The 22765-nt window shown below is 42.4% G+C and overlaps 2 protein-coding genes across 2 annotated transcripts in view; both read right to left on the bottom strand.

The window, feature by feature from the left end:
• LOC118386570 (serine/threonine-protein kinase SIK2-like) overlaps positions 1-15207 on the bottom strand; it is a 56627-nt gene extending 41420 nt beyond the window's left edge. The window contains exons 1-3 of the mRNA XM_035774271.2: positions 14765-15207; positions 9116-9232; positions 6809-6872 (exon numbers count right to left, since the gene is read on the bottom strand). Coding sequence (XP_035630164.1) covers positions 6809-6872; positions 9116-9232; positions 14765-14902 — 319 coding nt within the window. The 5' untranslated portion in view covers positions 14903-15207. The remainder of the gene's footprint in view (positions 1-6808; positions 6873-9115; positions 9233-14764) is intronic.
• A 1059-nt stretch (positions 15208-16266) lies between these two features.
• LOC118386557 (layilin-like) lies at positions 16267-22276 on the bottom strand. Its single transcript, XM_035774262.2, has 7 exons — positions 21942-22276; positions 20786-21083; positions 19784-19941; positions 19184-19228; positions 18115-18201; positions 17714-17828; positions 16267-17427 (listed from the first exon to the last, which is right to left on the bottom strand). Exons 1-7 carry the CDS (start codon positions 22015-22017, stop codon positions 17097-17099), a joined length of 1110 nt encoding a protein of 369 aa, XP_035630155.1. The 5' UTR covers positions 22018-22276; the 3' UTR covers positions 16267-17096.
• Positions 22277-22765: the final 489 nt, after the last annotated feature.

The raw sequence follows: 22765 nt of genomic DNA, 5'->3' as shown, positions 1-22765 counted from the left end.
CTATTCCTAAGGGAAATATCAAGCATTAAATCCATCAATCGGAATTATAATTCCCTCATATCCAGTTCATTATGCAAATGAGAATGCATACAGCTAAAGTTCCAGGAAACTGTGACATTATGGCCAGACAGTACAGTAGTTCTGATGAATGGTTAACTTCAGAGGGAATTAGAAAAACATGACACTGATTAGAGAGGGTGCCATATTCCATATTGTTTCCCCTCTTGACTGAGGCTTCACTTTGTCGCGTGTCGCTAATAAAAAAACTCACTTATAATAATAATAATCATATATGCCATTTAGCAGACGCTTTTATCCAAAGCGACTTACAGTCATGTGTGCATACATTCTACGTATGGGTGGTCCCGGGAATCGAACCCACTACCCTGGCGTTACAAGCGCCATGCTCTACCAACTGAGCTACATGGGAATGTGGCGAGGTGCTCTGAATACGGAGATTGGGTGGGTGGGCTACTGCAGCAACACAGCTATGTGATAAACCTCTCTGCATATACTGAGTAGTACGCCTACAGCGGCATCTTGCCCTATAGTACCTAACCAATCCCTCGCTAGAGAAAGTCTGGCCTTTGGATCCTGGTTACCCATTTGGCTGGAATTAGCTGACACTTACATTGGACAATAGAAGTGATGTTCACTGTGCTAGATACTATTTTTATTGCACTGAAATAGACATGAGAAATACAATATAGGGGTTGAGATGATTTTTGAATGACCACTCCTTCCTCTGTCCCCCATAGATACAATCTCTTTAAGGTCCATCAGTCAAGTATTGAATTTCAAGCACAGATTCAACAAAAAAGACCAGAGAGCTTGTCGAAAGCCTCAAAGAAGGGCAGTGATTGGACGATGGATAACAATAACAAAATCAGACATTGAATAGCTCTTTAAGCATGGTCAAGTTAATAATTATGCTGTGGATGATGTATTAAACCACCCAGACACAAAGATAGTCGTCTTTCCAAACGGAGCCGCTTTACACCAGACACTGGGAGAGGAATTCACCTTTCAGCAGAATAATAACCTACAACACAAAGACAAATCTACACTGGAGTGGCTTACCAAGAAGACAGTGAATGTTCCCGAGTGGCCAAGTTACAGTTTTGACTTAAATCTACTTGAAAATCTATGGCATGACTTTGCTCTCTAGCCTTGATCCCCAACACCTTGACAGAGCTAAGCCGTTCCATTAACACGCGAGCAACAGAGTCTGGTGCGCTCCAGAGTGCTTCCGCTAAGGGCTAATGACACAAAAAAAGCAAGCTTGTCACAGCAGCTACCGTCACACCAGTGGATGAATGAGTAATGCACTGCTTCAACGTCAGAAGGGGAAAGGAGGAGGACCAACAACATGGCAGTGCAGTCAGGTGTACTCAGTCAAAGAAGTGCTGCATTCTGGGAGAAAGTGGGAGAGACTGGGGGGATGAATGATGAATCACAGGTCCAGGACAGGGTGTTAAAAACAACGAGGGAAAATCTCAGAAGAGCACTGTGTTCCAGTTCTGTTGGGTAGATGTGTAATCTCTTAACAGCTGCTCAGGTTTTGAAGAGATTGGAAAGCCGAGCAAGAGCAGGACCTGGCGTCCGTACATTTCTCAGCTGGCCGGCATCCAGACAGCCAAGCCAGGGGGAGCCTGCCCACTGAACAAGGGAAATAATGACTCTCTCCCTCTCAATCCTGCAATGTCTCAGCTCCAAACTTATTTTCCTGAAATTTAGTGCGGAAGTAAAGACGTACGCATACGCTACACAATTCAACACTGCCTAGCATGCCCCAGGTCAATCAGCCATCAAAACGATGCTACTAGTGTCAGCTAGGTGAGTCAACAGTGTAGCCAAGCCTTTTCAGCTCAGACAAAAAACACCCGATACCTACTGAGTAACAGAATTAAAAAAATTATAGACCCAACTTCTGCAGCAGACAATAGAAGTTGACAGCCAAAATGAATCTCGCCGTGGCACACTCTCAGGAAGACAGATGTGTTTAGGCCTAGTCAATTAAACCCAGCTACTCTCTTGTAGTGTTTTCTTCTTAATATGCATGGCCTACATTTTTTTTTAAACCCCCTTTTCAAATTCAAATTGATGTCCCCTTGCCTCCCCACCCCCCTTCCTCCTCCTCTGCTTGGCGGTTCTGTTCCTCCTCATTATTTGTAGTTGACCCAATTTCTCCAGGTTTGATCCACTCCTGCAGCTTGGTGGGTGGGTAAGGCTGACAAGCCAGCAGACAGGTTGGCATGGCTGCCTTCACTGTGTCTGGCCCACCACCCTGCCAGACTCAAAGTCCATAGGGCTGGGATGGATGTATTGTAGAAATAGACCTACTGGAACTGTAAGTCATTGACTTGTATAGGAACGTCCGTCTTAGTAATTCCAATTCTATGGGATGGACATGGACAGAGACTAGATCTCCTCCCAGGCAGCTAGCTAGTTGACACAGAGTCTGGGACAAAGCTGGATGGATACGGACCGAGAGCAGCAGGCTTATAAAAAGGACTTATAAGCAGTGATAACAGATAGGTGGGTGAAGTGCATTCTGGTGATTGGATAAAGAACCGTGGCTTCACAAAGCCACTAACAGACACTACTTGACAGCCTGCTACTAAGTCAAGTTGCACAAATGTAGCTTGGTGGGTTTGGTGGATCTTTAGATTGATGTTAAGTGGAAGGAATGTCTGTATAGTGGAAGAAAACAGAACGTCATAATCCTGTTTACCTACGTCAGCTATTGTGCTGCTTGCTGGCGCCTGAAAATCTCAGTGATGATGTTGATGGCGAAAAGCATATAAATATGCATTATATAACCATATTACATTGTGCAATAAGAACAATAAGTGGGGCCAAAATGGTTCTGTAATACCTAGACATGATCAGCAGAGCAATCTAAGAATTCTCTGAAATTAGGTTACCCAAATGTACTGTCCGCCCTTCAGTTAGAGTGCTGCGCTGATGAACTATCAAGCCCAGTCTATTTCTATCATAATGGGCTTGTCGTGGGCTGATTGCAAGACAAGTCCTCCAGGCGCCACATTTTCAATACAGCCCCAGAAAGAGTCCTGAGCCCTATGGGGCCTGGTCAACAGAAGTGCACTAAAGGGGAATAAAGGTGTCATTTGGGATGTGGACCCGGTCTCAATGCAGTCGACTTTGTCCCATTCACTCGCCACTACTCTGCACCCTTCTTTATCAGTTGTGGTGAAAACATGATGGCTGTTGTTAGAATCAACACCAGTGTCAGGTCTGAGCTTGACCCTGGCTTAACCCAGACAAAGGGAGAAGCACAGTTTGTTTATTTAGTGCAGTATCGCTGCTTTGCACACACACAAACACGTGATGACCATCCAAAATAAGGCATCAACCACTTGAGAATCACTGCCACATTTCCCTACTCCGACCCTCTGTAAACATGCATTACTCTGACTAGGCAAAAATCACACAAACACACCACCTAAGAACTGAGTGTGTAAGAACAAAAAAGACCTGTCACATATAGTGCATTCAAAAAGTATTCACACCAATGTACTTTTCCCACATTTTGTTGTGTTACAGCAGGAATTTCAAATGGATAAAATGGGATGGATTTTTTTTTTTTTACACCTTTTGGTCCCCAATTTCATGATATCCAAATGGTACTAGTTACAGTCTTGTCCCATTGTTGCAACTCCCGTACAGACTCAGGAGAGGCGAAGGTCGAGAGCCAAAAGTCTTCGAAATACGACCCTGCTTCTTGACACACTGCTCGCTAAACCCGGAAGCCAGCCACATCAATGTGTCGGAGGAAACGGCGTACAACTGGCGACCGTGTCAGCGTGCATGCACCCGGCCCGCCACGGGGGGTTGAATATTTATGTAATCAAGAAATGGTGCAGTCGGAAAGTGTTCAGACCCCTTCCCTTTTTCCAAAATGTGTTACGTTACAGCCTTATTCTAAAATGTATTAAAATGAATGTTATTCCTCAATCTAAACACAATACCCCATAATGAGAAAGCGGAAAATCAAACTGAAATATATTGTTTATATAAGTATTCAGACCCTTTGCTATGAAACGCGAAAATGATTTCAGGTAAATCTTGTTTCCATTGATCATTCTTGAGCTGTTTCTACAACTTGGAGTCCACCTGTGGTAAATTCAATTGACTGGACATGATTTGGAAAGGCACACACCTGTCTATAAGGTCCCACAGTTGACCAAGCCAGGTCGAAGAAATTGTCCGTAGAGCTCCGAGACAGGATTGTGTCGAGGCACAGATCTGGGGAAGGGCACCAAAAAAATTCTGCAGCATTGAAGTTCCAAGCACACAGTGGTCTCCATCATTCTTAAATGGAAGAAGTTTGGAAACACCAAGACTCTTCCTAGAGTTGGCTGCCCAGTCAAACTGAGCAATCGGGGGAGGAGGCCTTGGTCAGGGAGGTGACAGAGCACCAGAGTTCCTCTGTGGATAAAGGATAAACATTGGCACGGATAAGGCAGACAACTTTGCTGAGTGCCCTGCATCACTTCACTTTGTTCCACGTGTAAAAAAAAAAAAAACTGTCATCCTTCATGTGTCAAGCAAGCACTCCCTTTCCTCCCTCTACACAAACAAATAAATGAGAGAACCAGAAAACGCTGCTTGTATAACCAAGATGGCTGGTGGCAACAGCGCTGGTTTTCATTGGAGCAGACCAGAGAGCATGGGTTGTCTGTTAGCGATAGAACATGCGCCTCATACCTCAATGGTACATCAAGATTGGTTCTATAAGTCCTAATAGGTTACTTCTATAAGTCCTAATAGGTTACTTCTACGGCTTCTGGTTTTGCCCTCCTTTCATGACCAGACTCTTATTCATTCTTCACGGCCAGGCTATCTAGCGTTTTCATATCAATAACCGCTCCAGTCCAGTAGTAGAATCCCACCAATTGTTTGTCTTTTTCTTGTCCACTTTTTAAGGGGCAAAGGTTAACCAACCCACTCACCTTGTGCACACCTTCAAGCACACAGAACAGGAGAGTCACTGTACCCAGCATTGCCTACAGTACAATGATGTGTCAAACATCATGCAACACAATTCATCAATACAAAAATCACTTTACATAACCATTGGGAAATGGCTTGCCTTGGGCAGGCCTGTCTGTGAGGTCCATGTACTGTACAAAAACCAAAATGTGCTTTGGGGTAAAATAGCATTCACATTTCGCATCTTTACCTACATCATATGATATTCTCTTAGGTTTAGATTCTGTCTTATTTGGTGGGTATATAGAAGACAGGTAAGCCTGTAACAACTCTGTACAGATACAGAAGGGTATTTGAGGAAAGGCTGTTTTGACTGACCCCTGAACTGAAAATGGAGGTCAGACAAGCTCTATTAACCTGTGCCTCCTCCTCCTTGCCCTCTCCCTCTCCCTGCCCCAGTGGGTGTCATCAAAGTGGCACAACAACATAAACAAGGGTATTTGGACAAACTACCAGCCTTGTTTAGTCAAAACACAAGACCAGGAAATCATCTCTAAATTCACTATCTACGTGGTTCATAATCATATATCATAGAATTCTAGTTCTATGGGTTTAACGCAATGCTTCTCACTTATGACAATCAATCTTCACTGAAAGTAGGACTAGGGGCAAGATATGCAAATGGTGAGGAGCTCAAGGGAAGATTTAATAAAATCATCTCATTGTCTCTCAACAGGTGGAGGCATTCCTTTGTCCTACTACCTGTCCTTAGACAGACAGTGAAAGAAGCCTTCCTTTTTGATTAAGCAAAAGCCTATCAGGAACGTACAGTGAGTACACCAAACATTATGAACACCTTCCTAATATTGAGTTGCACCCCCTTTTGCCCTCAGAACAGCCTCAATTTGTTGGGGCATGAACTCTACAAGGTGTAGAAAGCATTCCACAGGGATGCTGGCCCATGTTGATTCCAATTCTTCCCATAGTTGTGTCAAGTTGGTTGGATGTCCTTTGGGTGATGGGCCACTTGATACACACAGGAAACTTGAGCGTGAAAAACCCAGAAGCGTTGCAGCTCTTGACACAAACCCGTGCGCCTGGCACCCACTACCACAGGGGTTCCCAAACCTTTTCACTCAGGCCCCGCATTCAGCATTGGGGAACATCCCGCACCCCTCCTTCATGCACGCCACATTTATTTATATGGGCACAAGCACTGCTCATGACACAAACTGTTCACCCCCCTCTTGTTGGCAGAGAGAAAATGTTGCTGGTTTAAAGCACATTTTGTCATTGGCTGCAGAGAACATTTTGCAGTTTTAAAGCAAGTGTTCTTGCAATTCTATACATTTTGCCATGTCTAATGTGTATTCATGTGATATTTGAGTTATAAAACATTACTACAAAATCTATTGGCTAAAAAAAACCTAGCATGTCAGCTAAAAACATTAGCTGACATGGGCTAGTTGATCCGGACATTATCTAGAAGTTACAAATAGCTCTCTAATGTATGCCACGACTAGCATGACAAGAGGAACTGATGATGCACTACCTAATTTGTAAATTTGTAAGTTCCTTTAAAAAAAAAATGTAAAAAAACACCCCCACGGGCATGCCCCACAGTTTGGGATCCACGGCACTATCATACCCCGTTCAAAGGCACTTAATGTTGTCTTGCCAATTCACCCTCAATGGCACACATACAATCCATAATTCAATTGGCTTAAAAGGCTGAAAACTGCTTCTTTAACCTGTATCCTCCCCTTCATCTACACTGATTGCGATTTAGAGATTTATGCAAAAATTGTTTGACATCGTCGTCGGGTAAAAATTTGCTTGGTACGTCACTTACCGAAAATCTCCCCGTTTTTGGCATACTCCGTCACCAAGTAGAGCATGTTCTTGGTCTCCATTACCTATGAAAGAGGGAAGGAAACAATGAGTAAGCAATAAGCACACAGCAAAACAGATTAAGACCAACTTCAGCAATGACCTCAGTGCTGTTAAGATGTAAATTCATCTGATAATCCTTGTGCATGGATTCCTGGAATAGTATTAGGCTGGCTGACGTGGGCCTACTGAGAACAGCAGAACAGTCTTGATGAAAGGATCATAAAGAAGAAATGAATGAATGCAAACTTGCACTGATCAGCAGAGTAAACGGCTTATACTGGCTGCACACAACAATAACAAAAAAGTCATTATTTTATTCCGGAATTACAAAAATGACACAAATATGAGAGAACAGGAACGATGTTCTGTTCCATGGTTGAACGGTTCCTCTATTCCCTGTAGAGTGCCAGCGGTGTGTGTGTGGGAGGACACCAGGGTCTACATCCCAAATGGCACCCTGTTCCCTATGAAGTGCACTTCTTTTGACCAGGGCCCTATGGGAAGTAGTGCACTACATAGCGAATAGGGTGCCATTTTGGGACGCATACCCTGGTGTCCTCCCACACACACCGCTGGCACTATCAGTACAGAATTAGCCAAAGAAAACAATGGGATGAAGAGAGCTAAATTGAGAGAGAGGAAAAGAGATGCATTAATGAATCAGATACATCCACATCCCCCAAAGTGGTTCTTTCATGTAAATTCCCATCTGGGCACGCTAACCCATTGCTCTGCACCCTTTCTGACCAATATGCCACTGCCTCCACGACTTTATCAAAGACGCTGTAGGGATAACCAATGTGACTTTCCCCAGTGCCTTCCATAACATGCCGACCACATGGCACTAATCATCCAAATTCTGCCAGAATAATCTGTCAATGATACAAATGAGGGAATGACATGGATTGTTGTCCCATGTAAAGGACAACATTATAGCCTACAACTTCTCTGTGTTGTTGTGAATGCTTGATGGGGACAAATAGGCAATATATTGATGAAGGTGGGGATGAGGAGTTTATTTGAAACAGTGAAGTGGTCGAAGCAAGAGCTGTGTGTGTGTAAAACTTGGGTCTCTGAGTCCACTGAGGGGGCATCCTGTGAAGCGAAGACCCCAAGGAGGGGGGTGTTGGTTGTTTGGGGATGAGACAGCGAGAAGAGAGCCGATGCCGAGCCTGCTGCCCTCTGTTCATGAGGCCTGAAAGGAAATTACTAATTGACCCAAGCCGTTTGAATGGAAGAGCTGTTGGAAATAATGATACACAATGATTACACATCAATGTCTGGACCCGAGCCACTTGGTTGTGTAATAACGAAGTGCTATTCACATTGCCAATGACCAAAGTGACCTAAAGTCTTATGTAATAAAGTGAAGTCTGGGGTGGGCTTTTCAGGTTGACCAGTAGAAGCCTCCTCTGATGATAGAGCTTGGCAGCTGAACATTTCTTTCCCCTTCTGCTATTAACACAAGAGGCTGAAACCTACAGTGCAGTTTGGGTGAAATTCTGTCAAGCACCTTGACACATTGCTTGAAGATGCAGAGGGTTGGTTGTTTAGTCATTAACTCCGTCAGACGTCAGCTCTGATATCTATGAAGGTCTAGGACTGTGAAGGCCAGGTAGATTGGAGATGTTTGCTAACCTATTAGAAAATATCCTGAATGACCATAGGCATTGCAAATTTATAAAAAAACAGTGGTGTAAAGTACTTCAGAAAAAATACTTTAATTAAGTCATTTTTTGGGGTTTCTGTACTTTACTATTTCTAGACAAGTTTTACTTCACTCTATTCCTAAAGAAAATTATGTACTTTTTACTCTATACATTTTCCTTGACATCCAAAAGTACTTGTAACATTTTTAATGCTTAGCAGGAGAGAAAATGGTCCAATTTGCACACTTGGTCATCCCTGGTCATCCATATTGGCTCTGACCTGGCGTCCTCACTAAACACAAATGCTTTGTTGTTAAATGTCGTCTGAGTGTTGGAGTGTGACCCTGGCTATCTGTAAAAAATATATATATTTTTTAAATACAGTTTGGTTAATTATTATTCCTACTTTTACTTTTGATACTTAAGTATATTTAGAATTTTACTCAAGTAGTACTTTACAGGGTGACTTTCCCTTTTACTTGAGTCATTTTCGACTAAGGTATCTTTACTTTCACTCAAGTTTTTTTGACAGAATTCAAACACTGACAAAAACCCAGAGGACCAAATAAAAAAGGGAATGTATGTTGTATACTGTTTTTTTAAGAGGAGCGATTTACCTGGTACAACTTGATGATGTGCGGGTGGTCCAACATTTTCATGATCTGTACCTCCCGGTAGATCTTCTCCAGGTTCACAGCATCTAGTTGGCTCTTGTCTATTATTTTAATGGCAACCTGTGGAACACAGTGATGAGTCCCTGGACAAAACATTCCCTTGAGGTCTTTTTATGTAGGAAAATAAAATACTTTTTTGTAGGCCTACATTTTTTAAGTGTCACTTAGACTGAGGCAGATCATTCTAAAGACAAAAGGGGGAAAAAGTGGTAAGCAGTAAGCCTCTCTCTCCATAATATAATTCCACAGCACTCAGTTCTTGCAAGGCAAGCAGACAAAAAAAATTAAAAATCTCAAATGCTCTCCTATGTACAAAAAAAACTGTTTGCTGGAGGTAATCATAAACAGCTTTTATATTCCGTCACCCACACTGGGTGAGAGGCAAGGGCGGCAAACATTAGCAGAAGCTGCTGGAAAACAGGCCATTTCTTCATCCTTGCGAGTGTTGATTAACAGTGTGTCCATGTCATGATAACATGCAATATCCCAAGTCTCTCTCTCATAAACAGCATTTCATCACCAGGACTTGAAGAGATCCAAATGTCTGCGAGCCAAGCTCAGGGAGTAAACAAAAGCGAGGGGAGGCCTTTAATCATTCCACTCTAATCTTACCCAACACAACGCTTGATTAGATACATAGCACTACACTAACGCTCCTCTCGTTCTTCGTTATAAACAGATTACGTTGACGCCTCGATCACACCTTACCGCGTCATAGCGCAAAATGATATGCAGCATCATCTGAATATTTGTGCAACAAAAGTTCAACATTTACCTTCTTGCAACCATTTCTGTCAAGCCATCCACACACAATTTGATGCATACGCCCGATATATCCAATGAGGTCAAGTAAGGTTGAGGCTATTCGTGAACTGAGGTCCGACTGATCACAAGATCATAAATGAAAGAGACCAATGAAAAAAGAACAGGAGATGGACAGTGGTGTAATGATTATTGTGCACCATAGCAACCAGTCGAACACGTTTTGCAATGAAAACAAGAGTTGATGGACAAATTCATGTAGATCCCTTGCCATTTGCTTCTGTTGGCTTCCATTTTGTTCATACACCCTAGTTCTCCCATCGTTGTCCTACTGACTGACTGTTTTCACGCAACATGGATAGGCTAGGATTTCATCCCAAATGGCACACCATTTACAAAGTAGGGCGCTGCTCAAAAGTATCGCACTATGGGCCCTGGCCAAAAGTAGTGCACTACATAGGGAATAGGGTGACATTTGGGACACATCCTGGATATGGAGAGTCTGGACAACATGGTCAGAGGGAGAGCAGCAGAGTAAACCCATGTTCAGTGGCTTCAGCTGCCTCACAACATAAAATACAGTGAGGGTCATTCTAAGTACTGTACTGGTCTCTGCATGCTTATGACTCACGTTACATTCCGTAATGGTCATCAATTAATTTGTATTCATCGGTGGAAGAGGGTGTCACATTGTATGTTATTCCTCGCTTGTTTCAACACGTAGACAGGCTTATGTTGGTCTTTGAACTGACCAATGTGACTCGCTTGTTTAGCTGAGAAACATTGCCACTGACTAGCTAAATAGATACATATGCTATATTCAGAGGAATAGCACAGGACAGGACTCCAAGGTTCAGTGTCAAAATAGTTTAATTTTGCACCTTCGAGAGCTCTGTGAGCTCAAAGCTAATGAAGAAAGATGACCCATCTGTGTCCGTGTTAAAAACAAGCACAGTCACAATGGTTACTAGTCCCCCTGTGTAATCGCAGTAGAATAGAAAGCTCATGGTGTTCCGGACATTGAGGATGTTGCCAGTCAGGTGATTCAATCCAAACATGTCCTTCAAATGCAATTTTAACGAAATGATAAGATCTTATGATTTATGTTTACGTAGCTCTACTCAGCTCCATCCTCAAAGAAAACATGAATGTATCAAGGTATGACATTGGCCTATTCTAGATCCTTCATTATTAGACCAAATGTTTTGCTTTAAGAGAAAAGACTGACGAGAGACTATCAAACTACATCCCCTCTCCTTACTGCAGGACACCGGTGCTCTGCATTGGTCGGAAAGCAGGAACTAAGGATGCACTGTGACCCATGATGTGTTGTCAGCTTGCAGGGCAAACTCTCCCATTGAGCAGTAGACTATCAAGGTGACTACCAATATTACAAGTTATTTCTCATGTAGGCTGCTATCTTGCTCAAAATATAATCAAGTGGGATGGAACAAGTTGGCCACGTTAGCTTTTTATTTTATTTTTTATTTCACCTTTATTTAACCAGGTAGGCTAGTTGAGAACAGGTTCTCATTTGCAACTGTGACCTGGCCAAGATAAAGCATAGCAGTGTGAACAGACAACACAGAGTTACACAAGCGATATGCGATACAGCTGCCTGGGGAAGCAAAACAATGGGAGGAGGCACCTCGACAAATGGTTTTGACCGATTGGAACATTACGAAATGATGCTTCTCCTCCCAACCGTGCCATTCTGCATGTAAAATGATTAACAACTTTATGCACTTCTTGTAAAAATGAGTAAGTGTTATTGGGTAAACTACACTGCTCAAAAAAATAAAGGGAACACTTAAACAACACAATGTAACTCCAAGTCAATCACACTTCTGTGAAAACAAACTGTCCACTTAGGAAGCAACACTGATTGACAATAAATGTCCCATGCTGTTGTGCAAATGGAATAGACAACAGGTGGAAATTAAAGGCAATTAGCAAGACACCCCCAATAAAGGAGTGGTTCTGCAGGTGGTGACCACAGACCACTTCTCAGTTCCTATGCTTCCTGGCTGATGTTTTGGTCACTTGAATGCTGGCGATGCTTTCACTCTAGTGGTAGCATGAGACGGAGTCTACAACCCACACAAGTGGCTCAGGTAGTGCAGCTCATCCAGGATGGCACATCAATGTGAGCTGTGGCAAGAAGGTTTGCTGTGTCTGTCAGTGGTGTCCAGAGCATGGAGGCGCTACCAGGAGAGAGGCCAGTACATCAGGAGACGTGGAAGAGGCCGTAGGAGGGCAACAACCCAGCAGCAGGACCGCTACCTCCGCCTTTGTGCAAGGAGGATCAGGAGGAGCACTGCCAGAGCCCTGCAAAATGACCTCCAGCAGGCCACAAATGTGCATGTGTCTGCTCAAACGGTCAGAAACAGACTCCATGAGGGTGGTATGAGGGCCCGACTTCCACAGGTGGGGGTTGTGCTTACAGCCCAACACCGTGCAGGACGTTTGGCATTTGCCAGAGAACACCAAGATTGGCAAATTCGCCACTGGCGCCCTGTGCTCTTCACAGATGAAAGCAGGTTCACACTGAGCACATGTGACAGACGTGACAGAGTCTGGAGACGCCGTGGAGAACGTTCTGCTGCCTGCAACATCCTCCAGCATGACCGGTTTGGCGGTGGGTCAGTCATGGTGTGGGGTGGCATTTCTTTGGGGGGGCCGCACAGCCCTCCATGTGCTCGCCAGAGGTAGCCTGACTGCCATTAGGTACCGAGATGAGATCCTCAGACCCCTTGTGAGACCATATGCTGGTGCGGTTGGCCCTGGGTTCTTCCTAATGCAAGACAATGCTAGACCTAATGTGGCTGGAGTGTGTCAGCAGTTCCTGCAAGAGGAAGGCATTGATGTTATGGACTGGCCCACCCGTTCCCCAGACCTGAATCCAATTGAGCACATCTGGGACATCATGTCTCGCTCCATCCATTGTACCACAGACTGTCCAGGAGTTGGCGGATGCTTTAGTCCAGGTCTGGGAGGAGATCCCTCAGGAGACCATCCGCCACCTCATCAGGAGCATGCCCAGGCGTTGTAGGGAGGTCATACAGGGACGTGGAGGCCACACACACTACTGAGCCTCATTTTGACTTGTTTTAAGGACATTACATCAACGTTGGATCAGGCTGTAGTGTGGTTTTCCACTTTAATTTTGAGTGTGACTCCAAATCCAGACCTCCATGAGTTGATAAATTTGATTTCCATTGATCATTTGTGTGATTTTGTTGTCAGCACATTCAACTATGTAAAGAAAAAAGTATTTAATAAGAATATTTCATTCATTCAGATGTAGGATGTGTTATTTTAGTGTTCCCTTTATTTTTTGGAGCAGTGTAGATATACTAAATATAACGTTGAATCACTCCTTCTCCTGAAAAGAGTAGTAAGACGATTATGTTCACGGTTATTGTCGGTTACACAATTGTGCCAGCCCTAGCTACAAATTATTTTTCCTTCGCCCATCGAAACAATCACTTTCTTTTACAAGTTTTAACTAGTGCCATGCTGCCATTGTTGCCAGCAAGCCAGTATAAACTAACTAGCTGTGAAGGGCTCATCAGGATGACTGACTGAACCGAATCCATTCATCTCCACTTGACACAACATACATCTACAATTTGGGCACCAGGCGTGTCCGTATTGCCTCTCCCTAGTCCACCCAGTCTTCCATCTGTTTCTGTAAACAAGCACTGTAACATGGAAATACAGCCGTGTGGGAACCCTAACCCTATAAAGGTGTGTAGTAGTTTAACCTTTTGTTTCTTGTAAATAATTTCTTGCTGATATGAAAGATACATTCTTATGTTTCCAAAACCATACCGCAAGGGATGCATGTTAATGTTAAGAGCAAGCGTCATGGCTCAACAAAACTCACCCTGTAAGGAAGACACCATAGTCCAATGACTTGTGTGTAATGGAACTGAAAGTCATGATCAAGGGCTATTAGCATCTGTGAATGGAGTATGTACACAGCAGCTCCACAGTGATTGTCCCAAGAAGAGGCAACAAAAATCACATTATTATTGGGTTATGTAACTAATGCAATGCACTAATGTCATGCTGCATGCCCTAGATATTTAAGTGGTTGTTTACACCAGTCTAATTCCAATAATCAAAGCTCGATGATGAGTTGGTCATTTGAATCCATTTTTTAGTACTAGAGCAAAAACCAACGCGCACCCAAGGTGGGCTCCAGGACCGAGTTTGAGAAACCCTGGTCTATGGGGTGGCTTGTTGAGCACATTATACATAACATTATACAAACGTCACACAATTGTTACTTCGAGTAATGAAGCAATGTAATGATCCATGGTCAAATAAAGGCAGCGTATTGCACAACATTGAGGTTGCAAAGTGATGGGATAATGATGTGTCTCATGAATCTGCTTCACGGTTAGGCTAACGTTAGCTACATCTAAAACTGGGTGACACCCAATTTTACTAGTTAACCATAGTCGGACAGTTTTGATTAACAAGTTATATAATAGTTGGTACTACTCTATTGCTTTCTTCATGTGTGGGTCAAAAGCTTTGCAAAAAAACGACCGTGTTTGCAACAAAGCAAGCTAACGTTAACGTTACCTAGGTGTGAAATAGTCGAAACATGTCAATGTCAAATGTGAACAGAATGAGTTAAATACAACTTTAGATAGCAAGCTAATTTATCGCTGCAAAACAGGGGGTAAGTAACTAACGTTAGCTTGTTAGTTCAAAGGCAAGGTTAGTATCCTTTACAAGAGAATCACACGTTTAGGCTTACTGTAGTTCACGGTTACCTAACACGCTAGCCAGCTAGCTAGTTTGCTCAGTACTCACCTCGGTCTTGGTAATACGATGTCTAGCCAGCTTTACAACGGCGAAATTACCCTTTCCCAGAGTACGCTCGATATCGTAGAAGCCCACTCGGACAGGACCCCGGAATATCGGTTTTTGGTGATTGTCAGCCATGACCATGCTGTATTAAATGTGGTTTTGGGGGGTGAGGAGGTAAGGGCTCGCAACTTTCGCCTACAAGATATCGAGGAAGGGAAAACAAACCGCCCGCTAAAATGTGTCTATTCAAAATAGACAAAAAGTACAATTCTCGGTCGCCCTGCCAGTTTGAACGTGAACGACCCTTCAGACCAACGAGACAGGTGACATGTACGAGTGCCACAGGCTGCCACGCCACGTTCTGCAACACAACACGGCTAGAATATTTCAGCTAGCTACCTCTATTAACTAAAGTACACGAGTTGACTTGCAGGAGGCATCATATTCTCTCGTTGACGTACATTGACGTCAGAGTTATGGGGGTATTTGTACAGGGGGCGGGCCTCTGAAGCTGTTCCACGCTTCAGTGCCAATTCGTTTCCAAGGCAACCGGACCCACCTCTAACGTCAACCGGTTACATTGCTATTCTGAAATCTGTTAGCTCACCGCCCTGAGTGGATAGTTGACTTTGAAGTTTGGCCTGCAGGTGCACACATACAGATTTTGTTACTCATGGTCAAAGTGCAGGGACTGGACTGTGGGCATTATTTATGGACATTTATACTGGCAAGTTACTCTATGCATGCAAGTTGTTATGTAAAGTTGTGTGTGCAGCTGGGCTCTTACTATGAAACATATGCATGTTTATGCACAAAGCAAATTATGCATGCAAGTGATGCAACCACAAATACATCTTAGTACCAGAGGCGTCACCACAAACCCTGGTTCGATTCCAGGCTGTATCACAACCGTTGATTGGGAGTCCCATAGGGTGGCGCACAATTGGCCCAGCGTCCGGGTTAGGGTTTGGCCGGGGTAGGCCGTCATTGTAAATAAGAATTTGTCCTAAACTGACTTGCCTAGTTAAATAAAGGTTAAACAAAGATGCTTGCCAGGTTTCCCAGCTATGCATAAAACGGCAAACATTCACTTGGATTATGCTGGATGGTGTGTGTTCTGCAATTCAGGTTTGTACATTTTGGATACAGGTTATTATACCGAATCAATTGGTTTAAGACTAATAAAATAATATAACAGAATATGAGCAAATTATTATAATTTTTTTAACATACCCGTTGCACATCTAGCGATCAACATAGAATTTGAGTTCAGGTGCTGGAGTTCGAGACCAATGGAAAGACAGTTAAAAAATGACATGAAACAGCACCACCTGCTGGTTAAACAAACAATATGGAAGTCATGAGTTTGCAATAGTACAGTGAAGTAAGCTCTATCTTACCAAAGGTTTTATGACTTAGAAATTGTCTATTTTTCTGTCTTCCTGTACACAAAAACACAACAAAGTCACATTCAAGTAAAACTAACAAAATAAAAACACTTAGGCTGGTCATTCATAGGCTTTATTTGTAGCCAGAGCAGTGTGTGTGATATTTGATAGGCCTACATGTCCAGCAAGTGCATGTTTTGTTAATTAACCTATCGTGACAGCCTTACATGGAAAACTGTTGAGAGCAGCACCCCAAAAGCCTCTGCTGTCACTGCTAGATTTCCTGGATGTGCGTGTTCCAGATGTGCTTTCGGAATTTCCTGTCAGACATCCTTCAAGAACACTCAGCTTTAGCTAGTTAGACTACTTTTTCACAACACTCTCGTCAGCCCCACTTGAATATACAATGTACACAAAACATATATTTTCTTGATTTTCTTCACAACATTGTGATAAATACAAGTTTATAAGACGAAGACACAGGAATAGGCAAATAAACGAATGCTACACACTGCTATTCAACCTGGACTTTGGTGTAGCCATGAAAAGGCACATTAAAGACTGTATCCAGCCAGCTCAAACTGGTGTCATGACAGTGGAGGCTTTGGTAAACATCATTGGGAGGATCATCTCTCGCAGACCATTGCTCAGCGGTATCGTGGGGTCAGACTTCTGTCATCCGAGTTTCCGAAGATATTGTCCTTTTCACTGACATCAGCCTCCACACAGGAAGCCTCAAATGGGTCTTCTTTGTATGGTTAATGGGCATACCCTAAAGCAAACACTTTATAATACCACACAGGATCTGTCCGTCCTGTCTCGCGTCACATGATGCCATACAACCCACCAGCAGGATATATGAAAGCTTAATGGAGACACCAACAGTCAGATGTCCAGATGGCTCAATGGACATGTGGTAAAGAGAGAGGCACTGCAGGACGGCAACATTATTCATAGATCTCATTCTCCACCCATCCAGTCTCGTTGAGATAGTGCCGACCCTGGTCTTGGCAGGCCTCATAGATGCCATTGGTCACAAAGCCACTCTCTATAACTGTATCCTTGTTTGAAACATTCTCGTAATCATCACACTGGGTATGAAGAGAGGAGTCGCAGAAGGACATCTTCTTGATTGATTCAGGTGCCATGCTCTCCAGATCGGCTGGTTGAAGCTTAGTGATGTCCTGGTAGGCATAGGGTCCTTGGATGTTGCAGGCCACTGTGGACATTGTACCCCATTGCTCTTGCTTAGGGTAGCTGTCTGTTTGAGACTTTCTCCTGCGTAAAGACAGTCACACTATCATTTACAGAGGCATGTAGTGAGCCACACACACCTCCAGCATTGCCTACTTCAAATACGGCATTCAAAACCACCTCAAAACAAAACATCTCTTAAGGCCATCTTATGCTCTGTGAGCTTCCTCTGTTTTGCCAATCTTATGTCATTTTTTGAACTTAGAGATGTTTTACACACCTTAAAATAATGTTAGGTGCCCTTGAAAGGTGCCTATCGTACAAAATGTATTATTGCATGTTATTATTTAATGAAGCAAACAAGTATTACCTTTTGGCTGCCCGTTTATAGCAGAAGACTCCTGTAGCCACAAGCAGCAGCAGTAGAACGGGGATAGTGGCAAATAGAATGTAGGAGACATATAAGGCATTATCCGAAAGAGTTACTGCAGGGAGAAAAAGAACACCAGAGGTAAGATAATGGTATTCTAGCCTGGTCCCAGATCTGTTTGTGCTATCATGCCAACTCCTTGTCACTCATTGCCAATGACAAGGAGCTGACATGATAGCACAAACAGATCTGGGACCAGGCTAATGGCAGTAAGTTGGCACCTCAACTATGAATACTTTTGGGAAAAACGTTGGAAAATAAATGAGGTGATTACTTATTGCATTTGGGACACAATGAACAAGGATCAAACTCGATAGACCTGAAGAGTGCAGATGTTTTACCTGATGATTCAGACATTCCTATTTTTGTTTTCTCATCACTCACTGTAGCTGACGGGAGGTTTGGCATTAGAGATATAATTGGGGCAACTGGAAAACAGATCATGAACAAAACTTGTAAATAGACAGACACTGTAGCAAAACGTGTAAATAGACAAACACTGTAAGTTCGTATGATATCCAAAAAACGTCATATAGCCCAAATAAATATGTAGACTAAAAATAAGATAACATTTGTCTTCATCTGAGATGAAAGAATGAGCATGTGTGATGCCGAAATGGGTAGACTAGTATAGTATGACTAATATGCAAATTAGCAGCATACTGGAAATAAACTCCTAAGGTTTCAAGCAGCATCACTGGTAATCTATAATTGTACTATACCTACTGTACTATACCTACTGTAGGCTATAGTACTGTACTGTAGCCTAATGCATTGCCTCTATTAACTGGGAAGAGGATGAATTGAACGGGACTCTGATAAAGTTTTTCTATTTTACCCTCTTCTATTCTATTATATTGCGATTCATAAATCTTGACCACTAGATGTCATCCTATACATAGACACTTCGGTGATTGAGACTGGTGATGTCATAATCATGTTCGAGCTGTTGATCTCAGTATCAACAAATGACTCATCCCAAGGATTCACATATTTGACCTTAACAAAATCTAAATGTTTCTGTTAAAAATGTCAAAACAATGTTTATAAATAGCACTGTTATGTAAGCGTAACTCAGTGAAATCATCACTTACTGTAGGACACAGCCAGGCCTAATTGCTGAACATTAAAGAAGGTAATTCACTAAATTGTTGGACAAAAATAACCATTAGATCTCTTTTTTTATGCAGACCTTTGCCTATATTGAATGAACTCAATCACTGGTCTATGTGTTACAGTAAATGTGTCAAATCAGACCGTCACAATGGTAGGCTAAATGTGTGAAAATGTATAGATTTCCAGATTTTACACATTTACCGTAACATATGCACCAACCATCTGTTTTGTGGTCCAGTGGACTCTAAAATATCAGAGTCATAATGTTTTTTTTTGCTGCAGGAGTGGGTTTACCTGTGTATACTGAATTCCACGCCACAGTAAACACTGGCAACTTTTCTGTAAGAGAAAGAAAGAGACAATCATCAGCTGCAAATTAATATGGACTATATTGATTCTGAATGATCTTTTTCCCTGGTTCCTTGTTGATAAGCTGGTATTCAATCAAAATCATACCATGCAATATGATCTCCTTCAGCAGAGATAAACTACAGGATTGAGATTGGATAAATGTAATGTAACATGGGTCATATTCATTAGTGCACACTGTTGCAAACCGTAACAAAACATTTCGTCAACGGAAACGAGAGATTATTATTGGACAAATTTAGGTAGTCCCTCCCTTTTTCGGTACATTTCCTTCCGTTTGCTGTCTATTGAATACAACCCTGGTTTAATCTGTTCATGTCTAAATATGGACACTATCAAGGACACCGGGGCCATGTTCAGAAGGGCACAATGTTGTGGAACGTTCAGATAGAAAAACATGATGTAGAACAAACATAACTTTCTGACATGTAGAATAATGAATCATGTCAGCTCTATTCATGACATTTCTATCTGCAATGTTCCACAGCGTTTGCCTACTCAGAACGTGTCCAGGGTACAGTTCACCTTCAGAGTACTTGCAGACGAAATTGTTCTTGGTGTTGCAGTTTTCATCGTTCCACTGGAACATGAAGCGCCCGCCTTCGTCAGGGGGGGCAGAGGGCTGGTGGTACAGCACCACACACATCTCGTTTCCACACGATGGCTCGTCCCAATGCCAGTTTCTGCAACGAGCGTTTTTCCATAGGTCAACAACCCTATCAGAAATTCACCATCATGCTTCTAAAAATGGACGCTCATCCTACTGATACCCGCTTTTGGGGAGTAGTGAACTACATGTAGTTCTGCTAGTAATTTAACTACATTTTGCAGTAGTATGGTGGCATTCTGAACTAAATTCAAATCAAAGAAGAGTTTTCATTCGTTAATTTTTTTTTTTGCCATGTAGTGGTGTAGCTAGCTACTGGAACAATACCCTATTCTTTTTTGCTAAATAAAATAATATTTGGGTGAAATCGGCAATAATTTCCTTTCCTTTTTGGCCTCAGGCCTGCCTAATTCTCACTTGAAAGATTTATTTTGTGATTAATAGGATAAATTACACATTCTGTTCAAATCTGACTACAGTGATCTGTTATTGCAATTTGTCATCTTGTGACACTTCCGATTTACATATGATCATTTTTCACTAAGTAGTTTGGATGTAGTGAACTACTTTTTCAAAGTAAACTATGTTTTTTTAAGGATAGCTTTAGTGTAGCTTAATTTCTGCCAGTGTGAAGTAATTAGTACCTTGGTAAACTATATTTTCAGAATAGCTACTTCAACACTGCCGATACCACAACATTCATGGTTATTAACATTTTACAGATAAAATAGCAATGACCCTCAAAGCATGAAGATATCCACGATGCTCTTTGATGACTCTCAGACTATTGTGAGTCATGTGAGGTATCGCTATGGCCCTTTATTTTCCTGTGGTGTGCATGGCAACAGCTGCAGGGATCTCCTAGACTTTTTGCTACAGGGATCTCGTAGACTTGAAACCAAAGTAAAACACAAGGACACCTGAATCTGGCCTTGCTGCCATCCAGCCAGTAGTACTGCGAAGGGCAGCCTATGGTAGTCACCCGGTGGCGTGGGCTTCTGTGCAGTCCGATCCAGAAGTCCCCATCAGTGGCCTGCAACTGCTGGATGAACCTCTCTACCAGGTGCTGCTCATTGTCAGTCTCGATACTGAGGATCTCCCCCCCATCCGTTCTGCAGGCCTGGCTGGCATCATTGAAGGTCACCCTCCGCCGTGGGTCCTGGAAGTAGTTGATCCTGTAGCAGGGTCGCTCTGTGCCACGTCGACAGATCCTCTGGCCTACAGTGCATCACATTGGAAAATAAGAAGTTGAAAATCAAGAATGCAAATCAAATTGCTAATTCAATTGCAAAATTGCAAATCTAAGCATGGCTAATCAAGATTGGCAAATCAGAATGTTAATATATATTCATTGGAATAATATTGCAAGTTGTTATGCAAGATGTGAGGACATATGGCACACATATTAGCCTACATGAATTACATGATAATAGGCCTATGTGCAAGAGCTCTTGATTATATGTTGGCCTATTGCCATAAGCTTAAGAAATGCTTTAATGTTTTTCATAAGCACTGGCATGTAACACTATGAATTGGCTGCATGTTATTATTTATTGATTATTACTCTCTTATTTTCGTTATTATTAGGGCCTTTATTAATCATGTTGCGAATCACAGTGATTAAGCTTTCAAGTAATATGGCCCACCTTGATTTTGCGCGTTGATTTTTGCACCTCCTTTAGGCCATTGAATACCACATTGGTCTTGTAAATCTGTAGCCTACTTGGGAGCACAATACCCCATCTCAAAACGAATCATATTTTTTCCGACACACAAACCAAAACAAAAAGCCTGCCCTGGGTAATGTAAAGGCCTATTGAAGTGAAATTTCGCAGTTACTGTTTTTTCCATGTAGCCTACTAAAGCCCCCGACTTTGAGCGACGTTTGAAGTTTCTATTTAAACATTTTAGTCGTCCAAAATCTTTCTTTCGTTAGGCACTAAAGAAACATGTTTTTCCCGCACAATCAACAGGGCGCAATATGTTCATGCATTAAATAACTTTGGTTAATCATACCGTTACTTTTTTGACAATGGGCTTTGACAAGTTTGACATTTTTTCCCTGTAAACACTCACCATTGAGTTCAAATTGGGTGAATCCTGGTTGGCAGAAAACAGCGAAAACAATCCCGAGCAGTTTAATAAAATCCATTTCTTCATCTTCACTAAAGCGTTTCGCGTGAATTCGAGCAAATCCGTCGCTGCTCGTCAAAGCCTGAGAGAGGGAAACAATCGGATATGGTCACATCAGAATTAGGTCGAAGTGTTTTTGTAGGATCCGGTTTTTAAACCCCTCTTACTGCGGATGGCCTTTGATTTTGTGTAAGTCCATCCAAGATAAAAGTTTAAAGTAGCAACGCTTCTCATATCTTGCTATGTTTTTTTTTGCGCTCACATAAAGGCATAATAACATAAGGCTACTCCATGCTGTACCCACACAGTAATCAAAGTCACATATATTTGATAAGAATGGGAGAGAGACTAGAATGAATGGATGTCTTTGTATTGTGTGTTATACCGAGTGAGAGAAACATACATAGGATTGAACAAGTGTATAGTAAATATTTTAAATTTCACATTCATGCACACACGCCCACGCACGTGCACACGCAAACACACACACACACACACACACACACACACACACACACACACACACACACACACACACACACACACACACACACACACACACACACACACACACACACACACACACACACACACACACACACACACACACACACACACACTACTTTAATTGAATATCAATCATGCAAATGTTCGTGCTATTATATCCTGGATCTACTGTGTGCTAGAGGAAAGATCTGACAGCTGGGGTGGGAAATAAGAAATAGATGATAGAAAAATGTGTCATCAAAAAATGTGAAGCATTACAG

This window comes from Oncorhynchus keta, chromosome 1 (genome assembly GCF_023373465.1).
Source record: "Oncorhynchus keta strain PuntledgeMale-10-30-2019 chromosome 1, Oket_V2, whole genome shotgun sequence".
In the NCBI taxonomy this organism is placed as follows: domain Eukaryota; kingdom Metazoa; phylum Chordata; class Actinopteri; order Salmoniformes; family Salmonidae; genus Oncorhynchus; species Oncorhynchus keta.
Note: the sequence above shows the minus strand (reverse complement) of the source record. Positions and strands in the feature narration are given on the sequence as shown.

Coding starts and splice junctions, on each gene's coding strand:
- LOC118386557 (XM_035774262.2), bottom strand. CDS start 22,017: ATGGATTTTATTAAACTGCTCGGGATTGTTTTCGCTGTTTTCTGCCAA. Junction 19,229..19,783: donor CGTCTGCAAGTACTCTGAAG/GTGAACTGTACC, acceptor TTTCTCTTACAG/AAAAGTTGCCAGTGTTTACT. Junction 18,202..19,183: donor GTGGAATTCAGTATACACAG/GTAAACCCACTC, acceptor TCTGTTTTCCAG/TTGCCCCAATTATATCTCTA.